Source organism: Chrysemys picta, chromosome 5 (genome assembly GCF_011386835.1).
Source record: "Chrysemys picta bellii isolate R12L10 chromosome 5, ASM1138683v2, whole genome shotgun sequence".
Lineage (NCBI taxonomy): Eukaryota > Metazoa > Chordata > Testudines > Emydidae > Chrysemys > Chrysemys picta.
The window spans coordinates 29,470,966-29,495,944 of NC_088795.1; the positions used below are offsets into that span (position 1 = coordinate 29,470,966).

A 24,979-nucleotide genomic window follows, 5' to 3' on the forward strand; every position below is an offset into this window, starting at 1 on the left:
AGTGTGTATATATATATATATATATATATATAACAGTGACACAGCTGGTGTGGTCTTCTCCAACCAGCAAATGGCAATATCACAATGCCCAAAGACTTCATCAAATAAACTGAAGTGAATCCATGACTTTTATCTCCAACTGAAATGCAAACCTATTTCCAGAGCACTCTGATCATGGCACAGCCGTTATTACTCTGCTCTGAAAAAAAGCAAAAATCATAAAAGATGCAGAATGTGTGAATGGTCAAGGCTGCACTCCCTGAAGTGTTACTTCAGATGTAGCCTCATCACTACACCCTCAAAAAGCCTCTCTCTTAGATCCACCTCCAAGCTCTTTACAGCCATGCAACCCAGCCCACTGGAACTGTTAATGGTAGTGGTGCTTGGGTAACCCTAACCTCCAATCCCACTTCATGTTGTGGCTTTCACGAGCACAGCAAGTTACTAACCTTTCTCTCCAACAAATGGTAAGGACCAGGTAAACACATCCATGAAATTTGGAAGCCAGTATGGGTGAGGGGAACAGTTGAACTGTCTGATATTCATAACATTGTTCTCATACTTCAATACTGCAGCTAAGAGAAAGGAAAGAAAAAGAAACATTAATTGCATGTGTGACATAATCCCAACAGAGGTCAAAAATAGCAATAGAACTTAAATTCTATAAATGTGCTACAGTATATCAAACAAAAGAAACCAATATAGAGATTTCTGAAATATAAAAGCTAAATATTTCTGTGCTTGTGGAGGGAAAGTTATCTTTCATATGGCCAATATAAAATAACTTAGTTATTATTAGCATAACACAATGACATACAAGCCCTGAACAATGAAGTTTAGAGGAGAACCCAGATGAAATATTTATTCAATATGGGACTAAGATACTACATATTGGAATCACCATTCATCACAATGGTGATGCTGCGACACATCCATTCTGATGGTGTATTTATATATATATATTTTAAATAAGGGTCACTTAAAATTGAATTTATAAAGAAAAAGGGAACAGTGTGTCTTTAAAAGACAACTAAAAGACCTTTTAGATAACCTTTACTTGTATATTATGTACTAGTATTTAAGCATAGTTCTGAACGTAATCCTTTTTATGATGCTTACTGCTTGTGGTTAAAGTGGTTAAGACCACATCACTTCAGTCTGTTCTGCTAACAGCAATCCACTTCCATGATGTATGTGATGTCAATTCAATGGCCTAAGTGCAATGTCAGCAAACAATTACTAATCCGGTGACACTAGACTGTACACTGGTAGTGTACCTTTATATGAATTAATTTCAATTTGCCTGAAAACCAGCTAAGTCTTTAGTGGTGAACTTTGTTCATAGTGGGCAACTTTGTTCCAATAGCCAGTGTTAACTTAGGGTAGGTCTACATTTATGGTGGCATGTAGATTACAGACACTGCATGCCCTGCTAGCATGAGTATAAATAGAGCAAATGGTGAGGTACTGCTTAGGCAAGTAGAGTACAGACACGCCAGAATCCTAGTGTATATATCCTATATGGCTCTCTACATGTCTGAGCAATGCCTCCCATGTGTACACAGCTATTTTTAGCATTGTCGTTTCCCTCTGCTGGAGCCTTTCCCCACTGCAGTGAAAGATTCTGTCTGTGGGGAAAGGCTCTGGCCGGGGAGAGGCAGCAGGAGGAGACTCCAGCAGCTCCCGACTGTCAGAGCCTTTCAATGCCACAGCGAATGTATGTAGCGATACGCTGCAGTGTGGACGCAGCATGTCTCTCACTGTGGCATGTAGCTACACATACCCTGCATGCTATCGCAAGTGTGGACGAGGCCTTAAAGTATGTCTGTACAGCAGCTGGGAACAAGCCTCCCAGCATGGGTAGACAAACTCATACTAGCAGAGCTTGAGTTAGCATGCTAAAAGTAGCAGTGTGGATGTTGTGGCTTGGTCTGAAGGTTGGAATCTCATGCCTGGGGGGGGGGGGGGGGGGGTCAGGCGAGCTATTTCTAGCAGGCACTAGAGGGGCTCAAACTAGCATGTCTATCCAGGCCGAGAGGTGTGTTCCTAGCTGCAATGTAGACATACCGCTAAAGTCAATATTTGCACAAGGTCTGATGACTATATTATATGTCAATAATGTTTAAGACTACATTTGTCAAAATACTGTATGCAAGTGAGAAATAATCTCCCTTCCCCCCGTTCACTTCTTTCCCACACCTGGTCTATATAAAGCAGATACGGTATTGCTGCTTTAATACATTCTATCTTTATTTCCTCAAAGAAATAATCTTAAATCCACATTGTAAACAAGGGGCTATGTGACCTTCAGATGTATTAAAAAGAACCCGTCTCTCAATCCCTCCATTTTGTGCCAACCATCATGGTACCTGGGTGGCCCAGGACATTCTGGAGCCTAATCTCTCAGGGCATAGAAGGCAGCTGACATAATTTATGTAATCTCCTTGCCCAATCAGACAATTTTTGTTTAACAAATCATGTTTGACTCTTGAGCATTCCATAGTCACACAGTTGGCTACTCCGCTTTCCAGTAAAAGGAGGTGACTAAGCACTGCTTGTCTGACTTCAACAGCAACGGGACAACTAATGTCAGTCCTTTCAATAAGCATTCTTCATATTTTGCCTGAGGTCACCAAAAAGGAGATCAAGAGTCATTCTCTTCATATGTGGAAAAGCATGTATTTCATTACTGGCTGTGCGGCAAGAATGAATCAATGCTGCTTTGGAAGCCAAATGAAAAAGGCGTATTTAATTATTTGAAGATGTATTTAATGCACTAATGCTCACAAATAATCATTTTACTGAGTTTAGCTGGTTTCCCTCCCCCACTTTTCTTTTTTCCATTCATTAAGAAAATGTTTAATAATTGAGAAAGTTGAAGAAATAATTTTTACAAGCAACTTTGGGAAAAGGTCTCTAGAAATACCTCTGATTCATTAACAGGGCAGTAGGAGAAAAATCAGCCAAAATATGAATGCTTTTTAGTATTCTTTTAAAAAAGTGAAGGGAATTAATAATTGATTTTGAGATCATCTAAATGCTACTCTCACTTACACCATATTAATAATGTATCTATTTGAACTCCACATCCATACGAATTAGCTTTAAAATAACAATTGACACTTCATTTCAAACTTTTCCTCCTGGTTAAAGGGTAGTGAAGTTCCCTATAAATCACCTGAACAGCAAAGGAGAAACACACCATATAACACATGCACGTAAAACAAACAAACAAACAAACAAACAAAAAAAAGTAGAAAAATTCCCTTATGTTACATCATATTTACAAAAGAATAAAATACTGCACAGTAGTTTCAAAGTGCCACATGGACTTTTCTGAATTTGTAATTTTAAATGTTTTCCATTTCCAAATGTGGTAGAGAAAATCATTAGTTTTTTGTGTTAAGCAACCAAGCAAGATGACTTACAATGTAATCACAGGAAGAGCTGGTTTATTCATATGACTCAGATTATTACAGTTTACAAAATGGTAGTCTGCAGTACTTTAGGAAGGAGCAAAATTGCAGCTGCATCAAGACCACCACACTTCCCAGCAACATTACCAGTTTACCTGACCTTTTTAACTCTAGAGGTTCCCCCCCTCCCCCGGCAATGGGTATTTTGTTTCTTGAAATGAGATATTTAGCCTCTCTCCCTATAGCTCTAATGGTACTTCCCTAATGGAAAGGAGAGCTTCTGAACCAATGGAGAAGCTCCTTGTTGTTAGTTCAGATCTTTTTGTAATTTTAGAGTACAGTAACTCCTCACTTAAAGTCGTCCCAGTTAACGTTGTTTTGTTGTTACACTGCTGATCAATTAGAGAACATGCTTGTTTAAAGTTGCGCAATGCTCCCTTATAAGGTTTGCAGTCGCCTGCTTTGTCCACTGCTTGCAGGAAGAGCAGCCCATTGGAGTTAGTTGGTGGGGGCTTGGAACCAGGGTAGACTGGCAGCCCCTCTATCAGCTCCCTGCTCCCCTAAGTTCCCTGTGCAGCAGCCAACCAGCAAGTTATCAATTGCCGGCAGTTCAGCTGGTCCCTTCCGGAACTGCCATATGCTGCTCCTGCCCTCTGCCTTGGAGCTGCTTGTGAGAGCCTCCTGCTTGCTGTGCGGGGAGGGGCAGAAGGGGGCTAATGTCAGGGTGTCCCCCTCCCCCGTGCTCCTGCACCCCACTTACCAAATCTCCATGGGGGGGGGGGCGCGGACGACATGACAGGGCTCAGGACGGAGGGAGCTTCCTGGAAGCAGCTACTGTCTCAACTTGCTGATCTACTTAACAAAGCAGTATACTTAGAGTGGGGTCAGCCTACTTAAAGGGGCAATGCGCATCTCTCTCTCTCTCTCTCTCACACACGGTGTATGTCTCTGTCTGCCATGCTGTCTCCCCTCCCTCCATTCGTACTGCCTTGTAGAGTGTGAGGCTACATTAACAACAATGGGTTAACCCTTGAGGGCTCAGCCGAGTGCTAGTTCATCATTTAGCAGCAAGGCATTCCCTGGGAAATATCCCACCCTCTTCCACCCTCTGACTTCAGTACCTCAATCAAGCGTCACAATCATCATCGCTGTGTACAGTATTAAATTGTTTGTTTAAAACTTATACTGTGTGTGTACATATAATATAGTCTTTTGTCAGGTGAAAAAATTTTCCCTGGAACCTAACCCCTCCATTTACATTAATTCTTATCGGGAAATTGGATTTGCTTAACATCGTTTTGCTTAAAGTCGCATTTTTCAGGAACATAACTACAACGTTAAGCGAGGAGTTATTGTATCAGGAGAGATTTTATCTCCCTCATTTCTCCAATACACTCGGTGAAAAAAGTAGCGGGCACCTTAGCTGTTGCAGGTGACCCAACTGTCCTGGAACAACATTTATCTTCAGGATTTTTCATGAGCACTAGTTTGCAGAGTATCTGATCACTGGGGTGAAAAAAAAAAAAAGGGGAAGCCACAGGATGCATTCCTCCAATTATAAAACAATCAAGACAAAAGAGAAAATTGAATCTCTTGAACATCAGTGATGTCATTAAGTGGAAATCACACTGGTCCAAAGTTCTGGCACCTAATACATTCACTCCTGGACCAGGACCAAAAAAAGCAGTATGATATCAAGAAGGCAGTTGCGGTTTTAAGATCTATTATAAAAAACCAGAGCAAGAAACTTATGGTTTTATTAATAGCCATATGAATTCTAATATGATTTTAGCAATCACTATCCTAAGGAACAAGAAGATTTAGGAACCAATATTTTATAACATCTTATATAATCTAACTGTGTGGAATTGCAAATTGTGTAATATTGATTACTAACATTAGTAATTTGTGAGACATCAGCTGTTAATAAAGTAAAATATATTACATGTACCCCCCTCAAACTTAAATTCTGTTTTATGAAGACAGAATTTTAGTCACCAGCAGGGATTTTTTCATTACTTTTGACTTTTTTGTTAAACGGGTAAGAAAAACACGATCCATAATAAGAATAGGTTTATGGGGTGAAATCCTAACCCCACAGACGTCAATGGAAAACTTTCCAATAACTTCAATGAGGGCAGGATTTCACCCATGAAGAATAACTCTTGGCAATCAGACTTGAGTACTTTTTTTTTTTTTTTTTGAAAAACCAACAGTTACTGGATGAAAGGAATTATATCTTGATTTTAGTATAGCATTTGATACAATCTCTTACAAAATTAATTCGTATTGATTTGAACATATTAACATGGCCAGTGTGGGCTGATGACTGGCAGCTCAGTAAGCAAACAGCAAAGATAAAACAGCGATGATTTGAGTTAAGGAGAGCTATCTAGTGCAGATGTGATCTTTGGTGGGTTGTCTAGGGTGTAATTGAGGGCAATGTCTAGTAAAATGCTGCAAGAGTTGGTGTAATGTACAAGGGCAGTAAACATCTCCATTTATGATACGGAAGAGGAGGTCAAGAATACTAAAGGGACTGGATTTGTGGATCCTGAACTGGGAGGAACTCTGACCACTAGTGAGGGGAAAGAAATGTAGAGAAGTTGTAAAGGGCAAAGCGAACAAAATGAGAGTCAACTTGAGAAAACACAGCTCCAGAAAACAACAACAAAATTCATTGGGTAACCTGAGGTACTGATTTATGAGGAAAGATTCAAAGAGCTAAACTCTTAAAATGGGTTGCAAGTACAGTAAAATTATTGTAACAAACATTGAAGGGATGTAGCAATTATTCCAAAATCAAGAGTTATAAATCCAAGAAATTCAGAGTTAAGGTTACCCTTAAATTCACACATATTAAGGTATAGAAATGCAGAGTTAGGACATCCAGATAACACTGCTGGGTAGCAACATCTTGCAATAACCATAGAGATAAGATTAAGACATTTTAGAGTTTGTGGCCCCAGATTAGACTTAAATGATTTTTAAATATATATTAGATTTTCTTTTTTCCCTTCATTGTGTCACTCTTACAAAATGGTCACTGCTTCCTAGTATTTCCTAAGAGAGTGAAGCCAGCATCTGATGGCCTCAGTGCCCTTTAGAACAATAGAAGACTGATGGTGAAATTGAGACAGTCATCTAATTAGGGGCAATCTATAACGTTGGTCCCACTGACAACAATCAGGGATGGCAACCACTTTGAAATAAGGCATTTCTCAGTGGAAATCTCTGTAGTGGAGCATAATTCTTCAGCCCCTGTGAAGGAGAAACTTTCAGTTATGAATAATAATGAGAAAAAATGACCATTAATCGTAAAAGAAGTCTTTAGATGTATCCTATGCAGAGTTTCAGTGAGTTTTGCTATAAAGGACATCTGAAGCATCTGTGTAATTCGTACACTAAGATCATTCAGGAAAAAAGTGGTCTGACATTGGGTGCTAAATTTTTTTAAAGGAACCATTTTAAAATTAATTTTTACAAACTAATCAATCAACCTGCTTGTAAATTATCAGAAAATTCATTCTGTGCTCAGAGAATAAGTTTTGTAATTTTGGGGAGGATATACTGCATTCTATATACAAAACAAAGCACTGGAATCCCTGCTTTAAGTGAAAAGCTTAATCTCAACTTTAACAATGGAACCATGAGTTGTGCTTCCAGATAATATAACAGAATGGCTAACTAGTGACTACATTTCATGCATGAGGGGACAGGCTGGGGAAAAGGGGTGGTAAAAATACTGCGGGGTGGAAATAGTAACAAAGGGAAAGGAAATATTTAATGTGGTATACAGGGTTATGACTAGAGTAACAGGATGAAATATAGAAAGGAAAAATTTAGGTTGAACATACCAGGAAAACCTTCCCTAATAGTAAGTTCTATTTAAATCATAGAATAATTTCTCCCAGAGAAATAGCCAAATTCCCAGTTCTTGGGACTTTGATCAGTAGATCAAATAAGTCACTTGTAGTGAACATTCCTACACTGGCAATGATACCCTAATCATTTTTTATCATCTTTGTTGCTATGATAACAAGTGGTCTTTTATATAAGCGCAGTGAGGAATGCTAGATAAAACAGAGGTTTGATACGATAAAACAAAGATGATAAACAAATCAGATTATTACATCATTCCTCTGTCCCTTATGGTACTATTTCCCCAAGTATCTTTATTTTGAGATGTGCTACCGGGCACTTTTTCAAGGTGTCCACAACACCTCCCTTTTTGCTGTCTTCTGTGAATTTCATAAACACGCTATTTACCCCTTTTTCTAGGGCATTAATGAAGATCTCACAAATAATAAATGTAGAGGCTGCTTTCTTGCTTTTTATAGTACTGTAGATCCCCTTTGCATAATCTGTTGTTTCTCTCTCCTGATCTGATTTTTTGTCTTCGCAACACACTATGGACTTTAAAGGGTTTAGGAAGACACATCCTGTTATTCTTGTCAAAATATTCCAACTCCCCAGTGGATATATCAGTGTTATAAGATGTAATCTTTTTAAAAAAAAAAAACCCTCCAAGATGAGCGTTTGCCTTCAGATAGCTAGTTAAATTATTCATTCAGCCAAAAAAACCCTTAATTTTTAAAAGTGACAGTCAGACACTAAAGTATAAACTTATTGACAATAATAAACAGAAGTGATTGACTACTACTGAGTACTGTACAATTTCCCACTTCTGTATCCATTGTCCCAGCAAAAATAGCACTACTGTACATCCTGATGTCCTAATCTTATCTAATCTATGGTCTGTCATACCTAGGAATCACGGAACATGTAAGATGACTCATTTCTGAGACTGATATGATAGAGGGGCATTCCTCTGTTCATTCCCTGACATTTGGGGATTTAAAATTCAGATGCTGAGTTCTATTTTATCATTGTTCTTGTGTGTCAAATGCTTGCCATAATGACAAAAGCCTGTACTGCTAACCCCCATATTCCTAATACGAACACTTTAAGAAACACAATTACAGGCAAATCTGAAATGCTGCTCCAACCTACTTTACTACTATAGACCCGCTAAGGGCAACTACAGGTATCTACTCGATCAGAAATCTCTCTCCCACAAATAACACTTTTCTTTGCCCTGACCTGTTGATGCTGCAAAACTGCCTTACACTGTCTTTACTGCACTTCCAATTCCTAAGTCTCTTGTGCTGATCTGTGTTGCTAGGACTCAAAATATATTTGCTTAAGCACAGTTCCTACATGCTTTACTTTCTCCATAAATAGCTACTGGTAGTAAGGCTTTGATGTTGCTGGTAGTGTACCTTTAATAATTTTTTTTGCAAGTTAACATGTATTTGTATTATGCCAAAATATGCTAAATCTAGCTTCTAGCAGTGAACCAATTTCTTCCCTCACATATAGTAAATCATTTGCATAATAGCTTTTTAAAGAGCTTAGAAGTTTTATACAATAACCTATTAAAATCATGCTAGTGCTGAAGTCTCTTTTCTTTTGCACATTTTATACCAAATACTTTCTTTGTCTGTAGGCAAGGACTGAAAACCCCATCTGTCCCCTTAGGAAAGCTAAACACCTTGTAATGGGTTAATAGGTCGGGACCATGGAAACGGCAGTCTATAATGAAACTATCCTCATTAACATGGTAAGGAAAAAATAGTTATGGAGGTCTTTATAGTCCCCATATTTTCTTTCACCTATAGGGTGACCAGATGTCCTGATTTTATAGGGACAGAACCGATTTTGGGGTCTTTCTCTTATATAGGCTCTTATTACCCCCTACCCCCATCCCGATTTTTCACATTTGCTGTCTGGTCACCCTGTTCACCTACCATAACATACTAGTTTTATTCCAACTGGAGTAACAGAAAGTGAAGATATCCTGCTGGGTATATTGGATTTAGCATAGGAGTTATTGGAATGCTCTGATTTAGAACAGCTTTTTTTCTGCAACTCATTAGGGGAAGGTTTCAGAGTAGCAGCCGCGTTAGTCTGTATCCGCAAAAAGAACAGGAGTACTTGTGGCACCTTAGAGACTAACAAATTTATTAGAGCATAAGCTTTCGTGGACTACAGCCCACTTCTTCGGATGCATATAGAGTGAAACATATATTGAGGAGATATATATACACACATACAGAGAGCATGAACAGGTGGGAGTTGTCTTACCAACTCTGAGAGGCCAATTAAGTAAGAGAAAAAAACTTTTGAAGTGATAATCAAGCTAGCCCAGTACAGACAGTTTGATATGAAGTATGAGAATACTTACAAGGTTACAAACATTGAATCTCTCCCCCCTTGTAAATATTCTCACACTTCATATCAAACTGTCTGTACTGGGCTAGCTTGATTATCACTTCAAAAGTTTTTTTCTCTTACTTAATTGGCCTCTCAGAGTTGGTAAGACAACTCCAACCTGTTCATGCTCTCTGTATGTGTGTATATATATCTCCTCAATATATGTTTCACTCTATATGCATCCAAAGAAGTGGGCTGTAGTCCACGAAAGCTTATGCTCTAATAAATTTGTTAGTCTCTAAGGTGCCACAAGTACTCCTGTTCTTTTTTCATTAGGGGAACTTACAGTCACTGTAAGTGCTGTAGTGACTGTTGTAGTAACTTAATGTAAGCTGCATCCACTTGTATTTAGGTTGTGTTCAGTCTTCACAGAGTGGCTAGTATATTATTTAAGCAGCAGGCTTTTTTGTTTATGTATATTTTCCTCTCTTTGCACTATATGTAAAAATGATTAACAAAACATGAAATAGGGTGCTCAGATACTATGGGCTCTATAAGAACCAAGATTATATTATGACTGAGACTTTTCTATATAACGCCCATTAATCTTACTAAGGTCTGGTCTATACTACCCGCCTGAATCGGCGGGTAGAAATCGACCTCTCGGGGATCGATTTATCGCGTCCCGTTGGGACGCGACAATCAATCCCCGAATCGGCGCTCTAACTCCACCAGCGGAGGTGGTAGTAAGCGCCGCAGACAAAAAGCGGCAGAAGTCGATTTTGCCGCCGTCCTCACAACGGGGTAAGTCGGCTGCAATACGTCGAATTCAGCTACGCTATTCACGTAGCTGAATTTGCGTATCTTAAATCGACTCCCCGCTGTAGTGTAGATGTACCCTAAGTAACAAAGGGCCAGATGGCTTATTTTAAAAAGTAGCAGAGGGCTTAGAAAATCTCAACCATAAGTGCTTCCTTCAGTTATTAGAATTGTTGCCAATTTAATTCCCCAAATAAAATTTTATTTAACAACTGACACTCAAAATACAAAAGTATCCAAGGACTCATAAGACAGAAACATAAAAGTATTTAGCTATCTGTATATACACACACACATACACACACACACATCTGATTGGTACACATCTCATTAAATTTATATTGCGCAACAAAGTAAACAGGCATGACCTAATAAAAGGACAAAGAGTCAATGCAAAGAATCAAAAACGGGAAACTACATAAAACGTTTGTGTAAAGAGATAATGCTACTACTGTGCATCAACAGAAGGAAGAGAGCCCTCCTACCTTTGTTATTGTACACATCTAGATAGTTTGGTGCTGAAAAAATTGTAATTAGTGAAGGGAAGCCTGTTGTTTGGCTTTTCCTGTACATACGATACCTAAAGGAAATGACAGGTTATGTTAATAGTATTATTCATCATTTTTACAGTGCTATAAGCGTACAACATGTCACTGACTTATCACAGGCCAAAAAAAGCAACAGATCACTCCAAATGGTTTTACCATGTGAAGTTACAAGCAACAACAGAAATAAATTATCTTTAAAGCTATGCATGAAGGATTTGCTATAGATTTAGAACTTGCATATAGTTGGGATTACTGTGATTTCAAGTAGAGATAAACTCAAATGGTGCAAATTGTGATTTCCATGTTGTTTGTACCAGTGCAGCTACACTGGTTGCTGGTTCCTAATGACTGAAACCCAATTATGCAAAGTGTGGTAGGAAAGAAAATACTAATGAGGAGCATTACACATTCCGGGTGAAATCTTGGGCTCCCTGAAGTCATTGGGAGTTTTGCCACTGACTTCAACAGGATCAGGTTTTCACCCTTCATCTATTGATGGAGGGTTCTTCTCAAAATAAATTTGCAAAGGGATTATAAAATACTCAAAGAGATAGAATAGGTAAACTAATTCAGATGTCTTGGAGCACCATGGGACACAGGCATTTCTATAGTAACCTCTCCCAAACAGAGTGTTATGCTTCAAAATCAGTATTAATAAAGTATAAAGCACATTCATGAAATTACAAATTACATCATTTTACAACCATGCAATGCAGTATCACCCAGAAATATACTTCCCCCTATGGAAAAAAAGCTTAGCTTCACAATGGAATGTCAAATCTAGTCCAGTCCATGGACTAGCATGTTAATGCCTATACATTTTCATTACTCATCCCTGCTGGCTTGTACAGACCAAAGGCATATTGTTTCAGCAGGGCAATATTTAATCAATCAGTAATGGAATGGGACACCTGCAGAATCTGGAAGCAAACTAACAAAATGGAATTTCCCCCTTAGCAAGGCACAAGTAATACCCAATACTGCACTTTAGTTCTCTAATAATTTCTAATAATTCCAAAAGAAACCGCAGAATTTGACAATTGTCCACAAAAGTAAGGAAAAGTATCACACCGATTCATTGAAATAGCTTTTCGGAATTTCAGTTTAGAAGGTTCTCCCCACTCACTGTGCGTGTTGCACCATGCTTTAGGATAGCCTAGCTCTCTCACTCCTGCAGGCTTGTGGAGAAGTGGGGATGGGAGCAGTCAGGGCCATGGGCTCACCCCACTACCAGCCACCTTGGGACAAATGATGGGAGTGGGCTGTGTGCAACAGGGTATGAGACGGCTTCTTGAGCTATTCTCCCCACCCTGTGTACCAGTATAAGCGATAGCCAAAAGGTTGCTCTGAAAACAACCTGTATATACTGAAAATAAATACTTTTCCTAATCACAATGACACCATTTCCTTTTAGGATGCTGTGATGTTATCTGATAAAATATGATCATGTAGATCATTGTTGCTACCACTGTTATATGAGTGCAACAAATCTTGTACAAAGTGTATCAAGAAAGGGTATGATTTGCTGAATATGATTATGCCATTTGTATGCAGGTATCATTTTTGTATCTGAAGTTATGAATATTGGCTCTACACCTGTATTTCAAATGTTTGCTTCTCGGTAGCACCAGAAGCCAGCACATTGTGAAGGAACTATTCAAGTTGAATGGCCCATTAAAGAACACTTAACTCACAATGGAAGATGCCCATCTACACTTAATGGACTCTCCTGCTATGACTAAGTGAAATCATGCATAGACATGTGACTTGCCCATGTGACTCCAAACACCATCTTGTCACCTGTAATTGTCCACAGTGAGAACAATGGGTTTCCCTTCACTGGAGAGAAGCTATAAAAGGCCCTGGAAATATCTCCATTTTGTCTCTTTCCTGCTCAAACCTCTGGACTATGAACTTATACTAATGGGAGTATTCTAACCAAGGGACTGAGGACCTTCCAATGATTTGGAAGCAACCAGAGACTTAACAAGCCAGCAGTGTATTCCATCACTGCAACAAGCCTGATCCAAGAACTTTGCATTTACTGTAATCATTTGATTCCTTCAACCAATTTTAACTCTCACTGTTCTTTCTTTCTTTCTTTCTTTCTCTTTCTTTCTATAAATAAACCTTTAGATTTTAGATACTAAAGGATTGGCAACAGCGTGGTTATTGGGTAAGATCTGAGTTATATATCGACCTGGGTATGTGGCTGGTCCTTTGGGATCAGAAGAACCTTTTGTTTGATGAAATTGGTTTTAAAGAACCACTCATCTTTAAGTCTAGTGTCTGAGTGTTGAATCCAGGACTGGAATGCCTAAGGAGACTGCTTTTCCGACTTCTTGTTAGCCAGTGTGGTGAGACAGAAGTTTACTTTTGCTGCTGGTTTGGTATATCTTATGGGAGAATAACCACCAGTTTTGGGGAGTGTCGGCCCCATTTCTCAGCAGTTTGTCCTGAATTTGGTATTCTCAGTTGTGACCCACGGTGACAGGTGCACATTGAAGTTTTAAGAAACCCATGCTGGTGTCTGAAGCTTCTCTCTCAGTCTGGACTTCCAGGCCATAGAGTGTCCCAATGTCATGACACATCTCTTTGTCCACTGTGATGTTTAGGGGGCTGTGAGTGTAAGGCAATAGTATTTAGTGACAGATGAGGCGTGAGAGGTTTTTTCATTAGTCACGACTCAGAAGAAAGGTATATAAGGCCAACTATGTTAGAAGTGTTTTCAGGCAGGTCAGAGGAGGAGGTTTAGGGAACTAGCAGCAACAGTGAGATTCCCCCCCGCCCCCCCCCCCCACAGCACTTTAATTAAAGAACATTGCTCCGAAGTCTGCAGATATTTTTGTACACATTGGGGGCTTTGTTGCAATAGCCTTTGCAGAAAACCCCAGAAGCACACAGCTGCAGAGTAAGACTGATCAGAAAGTGCCAGCACTGCTGTAAACGATTTACATTTGCAAATTTAGCTAAGGAGCTAGCCAGCAATTGCTACACATTTTTCTCTTTTCCTGCTAGAGTGACCCCTCTTCCCTTATTTTAAAGAGACATCCCTTATTTGAAGTCTCATGTTCCACTTCCTGAAATAAGATCAAATGCATCTGTCTTGTAATTCAACTATGGTTGCATAAAAGATCAGACACTGTAATCCTGGTGTTTGTTTTTATACCAATAATAAAACACTGTGGTTGCTGTCACTTAAAAACAAGTTTCCAATGTCATTTTTCACACAGTTGTCCTTTGTTTCCTTGATATGCAGTTGATCACCCTCTACTCTTCACTACTACTGGTGAAGTACAGCTGCTTTGCAACCAATTACCATAGAAAAGCAACAATCTTACAAAACCATAATGAAATGGTCATTATGGAAAATATGTCAGATGTGCACATTCAGGCTTTAATCTTCTGTTAAAATAGCTATATTTTAAAAGGCCTATAAGTGCTAAGTATCAACACTAAAGTTATAAAGTAAGGGGTTTTTGGAACTTTACCATTTTAATGTGGAAGACTGCTAAAAAGGATTATTTTACGTGCTGATTCAGGGAAACCCTTTCCTACAAAAGCCAATGGGTATGAATAATGTTTGTTTATTAAGCAAGAACCCCCCTCCCCCTCCACACACTTACCCAGCATCTTGAGCTTCGTGGGCTCGGAGTATAGATAACAAGTTATTGTGCTGGAGGAATTCACATACAGCAGGGTAACTGTTGGAGGAAAAGAAAAGCTCCTGTTATGGAATTATCAGAAGCAGTGCATTCATCTGACATTCAGAAATACTGTATTTGATCAAGCGTGATCAAACATGTATCATTCACGGAATCAGCTTCTGCTCTGAAGACAGATTTTTTCAGTTTCACGTTGGAGACAGCACCAGAAGCTGTACTTTTTACATAATTGGGTGGAGGCAAAGCATAGAAAAGCTGCAGTTCATTACATAATAACAGCTACCTGTCAGAAAGAAAATCATTTCTATTATTCTCTGAGCTTCAAGGAGCCCAGAAGAGGATAAATGTAACACAAGGATGGAATGCAACAGAAAACTTGCCCACTCAATATAGTATATATTGGTTGCTTAGGGAGAGCATATATGGTGGTGGTGTACAAAGGCGATATAGAGGCAGAAGGAAGAAAGTGAACCTACAGCCAAACTGAAATTGTTTCTAAGTTTCATCTCACCAATAAACAAGACTTCAATTATTTCTCTTCTTGGTATCTTCAAATGTGAATTCTAAAAATGTGTTAGTCAAACATATTTCACAGGACCTCTCTACTGAGCTGGGTGTTTTCTATTGCATTGGTGAAAACACAGTCATTAAAACAAAACGATATGAGTTTTACTATAATGATATTTTTCACATTATTCACTTCCCATGCATAATGATGCCTTAGAAGATGAAAGAGGACTCAGCTCTATATTTCTACCTCATTTTCAGCCCTCTGAAAACAAGTTCTAGCAGCTACTTCATTTGTAGAGGCACTGAGGTTTTATTAAAAGCACAGCCATAATAAAAGTACGTAGACGGTACATGTTTACAAGATTTGAAAAGCTAACTTTTACTATGATTTTTTTTAATTCAAACTCTATTACATCTAAATATAGAAACCTTGGATACAGTCCTGTATTATGGAAGCCCTGGTCATAACTCCATTGTGAAGGCTGAGGCTATGCCTTCACTAGACTTCTGCCAGCTCGTAGGATGCAGACTATACCAGCAAACCTATGTTTTACCAGTATAGCTTATTCCACCACCCCAAATGAAACAAGCTATTCCTGTGAAGAGCACATTTTCACTGGTATAAATGAGCCCATATCAGTCAGGGATCACACTTCTTTGTGCCCTGACTAACAGCTATGCCAGCAGAAGTCTGCAGGATGAACATAGCATTTTATGTATGAAGAACACACCGTATGCTCCCCAAACTTCCAGAACTTATTCTTTGAATTTTAAAGGGAATTTGCAAGGACATCTGTGAATTAGTTTATGAATTAAAATCAATTTAAAATGGTCCCTTTAAGATAAGTATATAGAATTGAGATTCATTATCCTCTATACTCTTTTACAGATCAGCCCTATCATATACATTACACACTGTCCATACACAATTTCTCTTAAGTAAACAGTTTTGACTTTCAATTGGTGGGAATTTCCTCGCCCCATTTTCTGGTCACTGGTGGCCCTCCACAGCTATCAGTCTTCCCCAGTTTTAGATTATTGTGTTCTCTATAGCTTTCAGGGCAAGAAGCAAGAAACCTCCGCCAATGACATCACAGCCTCAGTATAGAAGAATAGGAGGCCCTCTAGCAGCAAATACCCATCACCTACCCCCTCAGCCCCAACCACACCATCAGTGAAACAAGATTATTTCCTTGGCACAGGAAACTTGAGAGTCAGAACAGGGGTGGATCAAGACTAAAGAAATTGCAAATCTGACAACTTTGGCCATGTCTACAATAGGGGATTACATTGGCATAGTTATGGTGCTGTAGCTATAACCCCATAGTGTAGTCACAACCTACACAATGGAAAGGGTTTATCCATCACTGTAGGAACACCACTTTCCTGAGCAATAGTAACTAGGTCAAAGGAAGCATTTTTCCTTCAACTTTAGCTGCATCTACACCAGAGGTTAGTTCAGCATAGTTATGGTGCTCAGAAGTGTGGATTTTTTTGCATTCGTAGGTGCTGTAGCTACGTCATCCTAAATTTTAAGTGTAGACCAGGCCTTTTACCAACCCCCTATAAAACCTATAAGGGACACTGAATAGACTCTTCATACAGGTGCAGATTACAGATTCTCTGATTTTCCTCTCAATCCACTCATGTACAGTCTGGCAGCCTACTCCCCCTAACAGACTGATTTCCCACCCAGGTAAACCAGGCTATCAAGGACTTAATTGGTTTGGCTTCATGCTCTTTTCTCATAGATCTGCCAGGGCAGGCAGGCCATGTATTTCTTTTGCTCCGACACACTGTTGCATATGGGCTCCACTACAACCCTATGGGTCCTGCGTCCCAGCAATCATATCTAGATGAACTAATACCGTAAGTGGTGGTGGTGGTGGGGGGGGGGGAATTAAAGCTACATTACTATAAACTTACATATAACAATGAGTATTATTTTTATTATAAAATTATGATTGAAAAATCAGTAAACCAACCAATCCTTTAATGCCAAGGGTCAGTCTGACACATACAGGCTAATATTTGTAACATTCTCTGGGGCAAGAAATTTAACTGAATATTCTAAAAGTCAGAAATAGAGAAACTAAGTTGTTCAGGACATTTGTAAAGGGAGATGAGCCTTAATTCTGCAACTTGATCCATGTGGTCAGTCCCCTGTACTCCACTAACCTCAGTGGAAAGCCTTAAAGGCAGAGCTTTGAGCAGGGGGTTGGACTAGATGACCTTCTGAGGTCTCTTCCTAATCTTCTATGATTTTATGAGTCAGTCCTTGCAGAGGCTGTTGCAGGATTAGGGACTTTCATTTGTAAGTGATCAGCACAAAGCCAACAATGCTTATTGGCCCAATGGAAACAATTCCAACAACCCTAGTGTAGTTCTGGTAGTGTAGTTTCTGAGTGGTCCAATGAAAACTATTTGCACATGTTGGCATCCTCAATGAACATTTCGGGCAGAGCCCAGTTTACTCTCAATGAGAGACTGTCTCCTAAATCAGGAGCGAGACAAATTGGCAGGGTAGCGAGGAGAACGTTGTACCAATCCTGTCTTGTGCTGTACTAATTATGAGGAAAAAGAGACTATGTTAAGCCAGAACTTGTCTCAAAACACTAATTTGACACTTTAATTTGAAATACAAAAAAGTGTCAGTAACTATTGCTTACACTTTAACTGGATATGTTTTAATAATTAAAGGAGCTGGATTAATAAAAGTAGATGTTTTTCTACTGGTGCAATTTTAACAAATAAATGATGTTCATTTCCATTTTCTAATTATAATATTTATACCTATTCTTTCTAAATTTCTATGTTTACATAAAACTGGCACCTCACAGATATCACACTGTGCTGTCAACTTGAATTATTATAGAAAATCCAAATGATCTAAATTGTTAAACATGGCAAGGAGGTAGATATCTAGGAATCCAAATATACAAAGAGTGAGTGAGTTTAAATAAATTACTCCTCCTCCAAAGGTGCTGTTAGCACTTCATCAGGAAATTCATGGAGTGGCACTACGGGTAACATTCTCTCTCAGCTCTTCCATATAGTCCACTTAAGTATATGTGGAGGACTGAAGTAAGAGATAAATCAGCAGCTTTAACAACAATTTTGGAGGAAGCGATAGTTCCTGTATCTTGCTGCTTAAAGCATGTTAGCAATCCTATTTTCAAACAATCAATCATAAAAGGTTCTAAGAGTCTTTAAAACAAAGATATACCTTTTTGTACTGACATTTTTCACGTCTGGATGAAGAACTAGCCATTTCACAAAATGTAATGAGAAGTGACATTTCAGAGATGCAAATGGCTCAGAATTTTGTGTGTGTGACATTTTGTGAAAAATGTCAGTTTCACTCAACTGTATTGGTAACAGTTCACAATTTTTAACAAACTGGAAATGTCTGTGTGAGATCCTTACTTTGTATTATACACTTGCTAACAGTTGAGTTTCTGTTGTTTAGGGACCAGCTTAATATTTGTCCTGCACTTGAAAAATGTAAAATACAAGGGGCCAGATTCTGCCATGCTTATTCACATGGATTAGTACTTCAATCTGCAAGTAGTCCCACAAATTTTATAACCGTTTCAACTGACTACAGGTGGGAGTATCTGGCTTTATAAATGTAAGTATTAATTAAGTACAATGCACATACTGCATTTCATCTGAAAATAGTTTAGTAATGCTAAGAGTAATTCTCAAAATATATGAACTTGGGTCAGTAAAGTCATGCAAACATTCTAGATGGCAATTTAAAGCCAAATCCTGCAGCTGTTATTTAGTCAAATTCCCATGCAGTCAGTTGGATATTTGCTTGAATAAGGACTAAAGTACTGGATCTTTAACTGGGTGGTCTTTGTACTTCCATGTCTTATGCAGATTACATCCAATTTGGGGGGGGGAGGGGAGAAGAAGAGTGCTCAGTAAAAGGAATTAAAATCTGTAACCTGGCTGTTACAGTCAAACACACTAGCTCTCACTCAAGGTGTCAAAAGTAAAATATCCGGTTTGGTTGATTAAACCTATGGGTCAGATTTTAAAGCTATTTAGGCGTCTAGGTGCTATTGATTGGGAGTTAGGCACCTAGGTGCTGTTTTCAAAAGTGCCTACCTGTATCTTTAGATGCCTAAATACCTTTAAAAATCTGTCCCTAAGCCATTATAGTTCACAGGCTTCTGTATGGAATTACAACAGGCCCAATTCTGCCACCCTCATTTTTTTTAGTAATAGGTTACTCCATGAACAGCCCCCCCGAATCAGACGCTAACAAAGCTAATGTATTACATTAGAATCTATATATATGTGGAATACCAACTTTTTGGAACAAATAACGTATAGCTGATATGGGCTTTCCATATTCTTACTGATGAATATATTTGAATAGGAGAGTTACACATGTCTATTTGGGTTTGGGGAGAGATTAAGATTCCACCATGCATACTTTTGAGAGGAAAAAAAGAAATATTTCTGTATTTCACTGACTTAAATCTGGTGGCCCTTTTGGCTTTAAATACTATGACTAACCATGGAAAGAAAGCAACAGAGGGTCCTGTGGCACCTTTGAGACTAACAGAAGTATTGGGAGCATAAGCTTTCGTGGGTAAGAACCTCACTTCTTCAGATGCAAGTAATGGAAATCTCCAGAGGCAGGTATAAATCAGTGTGGAGATAACGAGGTTAGTTCAATCAGGGAGGCTGAGGTGCTCTGCTAGCAGTTGAGGTGTGAACACCAAGGGAGGAGAAACTGCTTCTGTAGTTGGATAGCCATTCACAGTCTTTGTTTAATCCTGATCTGATGGTGTCAAATTTGCAAATGAACTGGAGCTCAGCAGTTTCTCTTTGGAGTCTGGTCCTGAAGTTTTTTTTGCTGTAAGATGGCTACCTTTACATCTGCTATAGTTTGGCCAGGGAGGTTGAAGTGTTCTCCTACAGGTTTTTGTATATTGCCATTCCTGATATCTGACTTGTGTCCATTTATTCTCTTGCGTAGTGACTGTCCAGTTTGGCCAATGTACATAGCAGAGGGGCATTGCTGGCATATGATGGCATATATAACATTGGTGGACGTGCAGGTGAATGAGCCGGTGATGTTGTAGCTGATCTGGTTAGGTCCTGTGATGGTGTTGCTGGTGTAGATATGTGGGCAGAGTTGGCATCGAGGTTTGTTGCATGGCCCCACAATATGCCAACATTTTTATGGCTGACCTGGAACAACGCTTCCTCAGCTCTCGTCCACTCATGCCCCTTCTCTACCTACGCTATATTGATGACATCTTCATCATGGACCCATGGGAAGGAGACCCTGGAAGAATTCCACCATGATTTCAACAGCTTCCATCCCACCATCAACCTCAGCCTGGACCAATCTACACGGGAGGTCCACTTCCTAGACACCACCGTACAAATAACCTCGTTATCTCCACACTGATTTATACCTGCCTCTGGAGATTTCCATTACTTGCATCTGCAGAAGTGAGGTTCTTACCCACGAAAGCTTATGATCCCAATACTTCTGTTAGTCGCAAAGGTGCCACAGGACCCTCTGTTGCTTTTTACAGATTCAGACCAACACGGCTACCCCTCTGATACATGGAAAGAAATTCATTCCAGGTTTTGCATTTAACCAACAATTCTACTGTCATTACATTTCTAACAACAATACAATGGCAAACACATTAGATTGCAGGGAATTTAATATGCTGTAATATGTATTAGACTTTCACTGTCTTTTCATTTTATTAACCTCTATAAAAGTATCTAGAAAACCCAATGAAGTCTGATTATCTACATAGCTTTCTTGAAACTATAACTCTACAAGAATATGTTCAGCAGTCTCAATGACACAAACTCACCAACTGGACAAAGCTGCCCCTTGGAAGAACAAACCATATACTTTTCAATATAAAGCTCTTTACATAATTTAAATGCTCTAAAAGTGATCAACTTTGCTTTGGACTTTAAGCAAAATGTATCATAGCTGATAATATTTTCCTTTCTAAACTCCCTAAATAAAAATATGTTCCAAGATACCCTAGTGTGTGAATGGGAAAAGGAGAAGTTCAGTGGGTAGTATATGGTAGTGAATACTGATTTACACAAATGTGATTGCATATGTAATATTATAGAAACATGGTTATTGGACTTTAATGAGATAACATGCTTATTGACACCATCTCTTTTGCTATTAAAGCATGAAACAAAAGAGATGCATTCTAGGTTGTTTTTTAAATAAGGGTCAATGAAATAAATCTTAAAATATATTAAAATGTTTATTTTGTGTACCATTATTTTATTAAAAGACATCTAAATTAGATAAAAAAAGAGGACTGATTTAAACATTTACTCTCGCTAAGCCTTAATTTAGTTCTAGAATCTTTTTTCTCTACATGCTGGATACACAATTTGATCCATGCAGATAGGACTGTCAAAAATAATAATATTTTGCACTTGTATAAAACCTGTCAGCAGAGGATCTTGAATCACTTTACAAGAGGTGGGTAAAGATCATTTAAAAAATTTCAGTGTCACATGGTCTCAATTAGTAAAATTACTGAATTTTGTTAATACATTATTTGGATTAAGGGGAGTCATATTAGGATTACATACATTCTTTTAACAGTTTTGTTTCAGTTTTCAGTGCACATACCTTCCATGGCCTAACTTGAATTGGGAGTTTGTACTGGAAACTGGACTATGCAATTTTCTCTTTTGCTCTCTTCTATGAGCTTCTCACATTGAGAACTGAACCTGCTTTTTATTCTTAGCTTAGAATCAATTTTGGGAAGTGCAGGTGAAGAATCCTCAAATCCTTCTGCACCCAATGAATATGCAAAGGAACTGGTGTGAAAAAATTGTGAGTTAAATTAGAGGCCCACCTAGCTTCCAACACAAATCACACCAACACATTCAAAAAGTTGACACCAACATTTTAGCCGACGGATGTCATAACCACCAAGGGAGGACTGCTTTGCACCTTCTGGTCATGCTGTCATCATTTGGAACAACAACTACTCATATTGGACCCCAGTAGTACAACAATCTGCTTCATTCAACCCAAAACAAAATGTTCTTCATCATTTCAATTTGCCAAAAATTTCATTTTTGGTTTAACCAGACCACTTTTTTTAAAATTTATTTATGTGGAATTGCCAGCATACTGAAAAATCTGTTATTTACCCACCTCTAGTCAATAGGTTACATATCCAGTCTGTAGCCTGTAATTATTGCATTGTAATTTAGTCTGTAATGTGATCTTCACTATTATTTGAATAAATAAGACCTTTTAACCTAAAAAAGAGAAGTGATTTTCAGCACAACTTTGCTTCTTAGTGTCTTAAATGTCAATATACAAACATACACATTTACCACTGCATGAACTACATAAAACAACTAGGCATTCCAGGAATCAATGCTTAAAAAGGGCAATTTTATGGTGTCATTATTTATCATAAAAGTGACCTTTTTATTATGGCAATTATGGACAGTAACAAATAAAAATAAGGGAGACTAACTTTACAGAACAAACTTCAAATATTTTTTAGGAAGCTCAACTCGTCACTTTAACTGTTGGAAAAACAAACCAAATAGAAGCAACAAAGAGTCCTGTAGCACCTTATAGACTAACAGATGTATTGGAGCATAAGCTTTTGTGGGTGAATATCCACTTCGTCAGATGCATGACATGACATGACATAACATAACATGCGTCTGACGAAGCGGGTATTCACCCACTAAAGCTTATGCTCCAATACAACTGTTAGTCTATAAGGTGTCACAGGACTCTTTGTTGCTTTTTACAGATCCAGACTAACACAGCTATCCCTCTGATACTTGAAGCCAAATAGAGTGAGCACTACTACAAAGTGAACATTAGGCCTCCACAGCAATTCCATTTTCCACAGTATTTCTCACTAATCCTTAGTGCCATAGTAGGATAAAGAACACAAATACTTAGAAAAGTAACCATGAGGTGATGGGAAGGATAGGGTCAAAGAAGGGCATTGTAATCACTTTGGTTCCAGTCCAGCCATATGATATGCTCATGGGGAACCAAACTGAAATCACTCAGCCCACTGGGCCTCTGCACAGATATCGGGGTCTGCCCATGTGCATCACATTGCAGGAGCAGGTCATTATTGAGGGTTCTGGTAAGAGCAGAGTACTTTGCAGTAAGTTGGGGCAGGAAGCAGTTGGCTAACAATATAGCTGGGTGAAATATTCATGCAAAATTTTTGTTGTTGTTAAATGGGGGGGGGGGGTAAAGTTCAGGGTACTTTTTCCCATAACATTGCTGTAGGGTTACTCAAAATAAAACGTAGTCATAAAGTACACATTTTTGAGGAAGAGGCAGCAATGCTCCAGAGGACACGTGACTAAGAAATCAGCACACAACTTGGAGCCTGGAACACCAGAGTTCTCCTCCCACCTTTGACAATGACTGGCTTAAAAAAATATTTTGCAGTTATACAACAATTAATAAACATTAGTTATTTAGGCTTTACAGCATTCCTATTAAATATTATATGTAAATATAATGATCTCCTTTGTGGTCTAGTGCCAGGGTTCTCAAAGCTTTTCATAGTATGGGCTATGAAAGAGATTGACTCATGGGACCTCCCATTCCATTGTGATTTTAGGAGCTCTTCAGCTTCCATTTACAACCACAAAACAGCCCGTGGCAACTACAGCAGTTGTTTACATTAAAAAAGTAATACAATGGGAAGCACTAATTTTTTATTGTCTTTTAATGAAATTTAGCAGCTAGAAACAAAGACAAGAACCAGAATAATATGGCTAGCTATCTATTGACATGCAGCTAATGATCAGGGACCACAGTTTGCAAACTTTTGGTTTGCTGGATTAAGCAAACTCTAGCAGTAATACCAGCGGTATTTTAATCCTGGTTCTGGCAGTGACTTGCTACATGACCTTAGACAAGTCAATTAACCTATCTGAACTTCACATTTCTTTCATCACTAGTATAAGGATATTTACCATTTACCTACTTCAGGGTTGGTTGTGAGGAGAAGGTCCCTACGTTCAAAGTATTAAGGGCACTGTGAAGTGAATGGGCGAACAGGATTCAGATGTGTTCAACACCATAATTTCAAAAATTCATCACACTCCTCCTGGTCAAGATTTAATCTGATAAGGGCTTTTTGAGTTCTCTCAGGCTTCACAGCAATGCACGATCAGTCTCCCATGATTTTGAGTATAGGAGACAGAGTGAAAAAATCACACTGGTGAAAACTTATTCGTCATCTCCTTTCAGATCTCCCCAAGGGAAACATTGATACCAGTTTCCAATTTAGTACAGAAGGAATTGATGAGTCTGGCAGGAATCTTCATCTACCTTGATGATGAGCAACATCTGAGCTGAACATTCCTTGGATCTACTGCCCAAACAGAACTGGTATGTTACCTGCTTCAGACACAACCCCTCTGTCTTTCACTCCCTTCACAGAAACAATCCTCATGTTTTGCATTTAAAAAGGTCTAAAAAGAGTACAGTTATAAAAGAGCTTAAATTGCTGAAATCCAATAGGATTTGGGGAGTGAACTGCCCTACAAATGCTGACTGGCTGCCCCTCAGACAAGAGGTGAGGGAACACATTTTATGAATTTAGACATTAACCCCTGAAAATTGGGGTTTATAATGGAAAATCTGACAGTTGAATATGGTCATTATCAGTGCAGTTTATAATTTCTTGCTATTTTCTTTATAGCATTTTTTTCATCCTAGTATTAAATATTATTGCATTAAAAAGGATGTACTGAAAACAGTAAAAAGTAAAATATA

General features: G+C 38.6%; 2 protein-coding genes across 39 annotated transcripts in view; one reads left to right on the forward strand and one right to left on the reverse strand.

The window, feature by feature from the left end:
* The window catches only part of LOC135983898 (general transcription factor II-I repeat domain-containing protein 2A-like), a 984,084-nt gene that overhangs the window by 694,754 nt on the left and 264,351 nt on the right, over nucleotides 1–24,979 (forward strand). The window lies entirely within an intron of this gene.
* The window catches only part of PPP3CA (protein phosphatase 3 catalytic subunit alpha), a 299,060-nt gene that overhangs the window by 31,354 nt on the left and 242,727 nt on the right, over nucleotides 1–24,979 (reverse strand). For all 38 annotated transcript variants that reach the window (XM_005278513.5, XM_005278516.5, XM_065597626.1 and 35 more), the window contains 3 exons: nucleotides 14,626–14,703; nucleotides 10,937–11,031; nucleotides 450–575 (listed from right to left, as the gene is read on the reverse strand). In XM_005278513.5, the coding sequence (XP_005278570.1) occupies nucleotides 450–575; nucleotides 10,937–11,031; nucleotides 14,626–14,703 (299 nt within the window). The remainder of the gene's footprint in view (nucleotides 1–449; nucleotides 576–10,936; nucleotides 11,032–14,625; nucleotides 14,704–24,979) is intronic.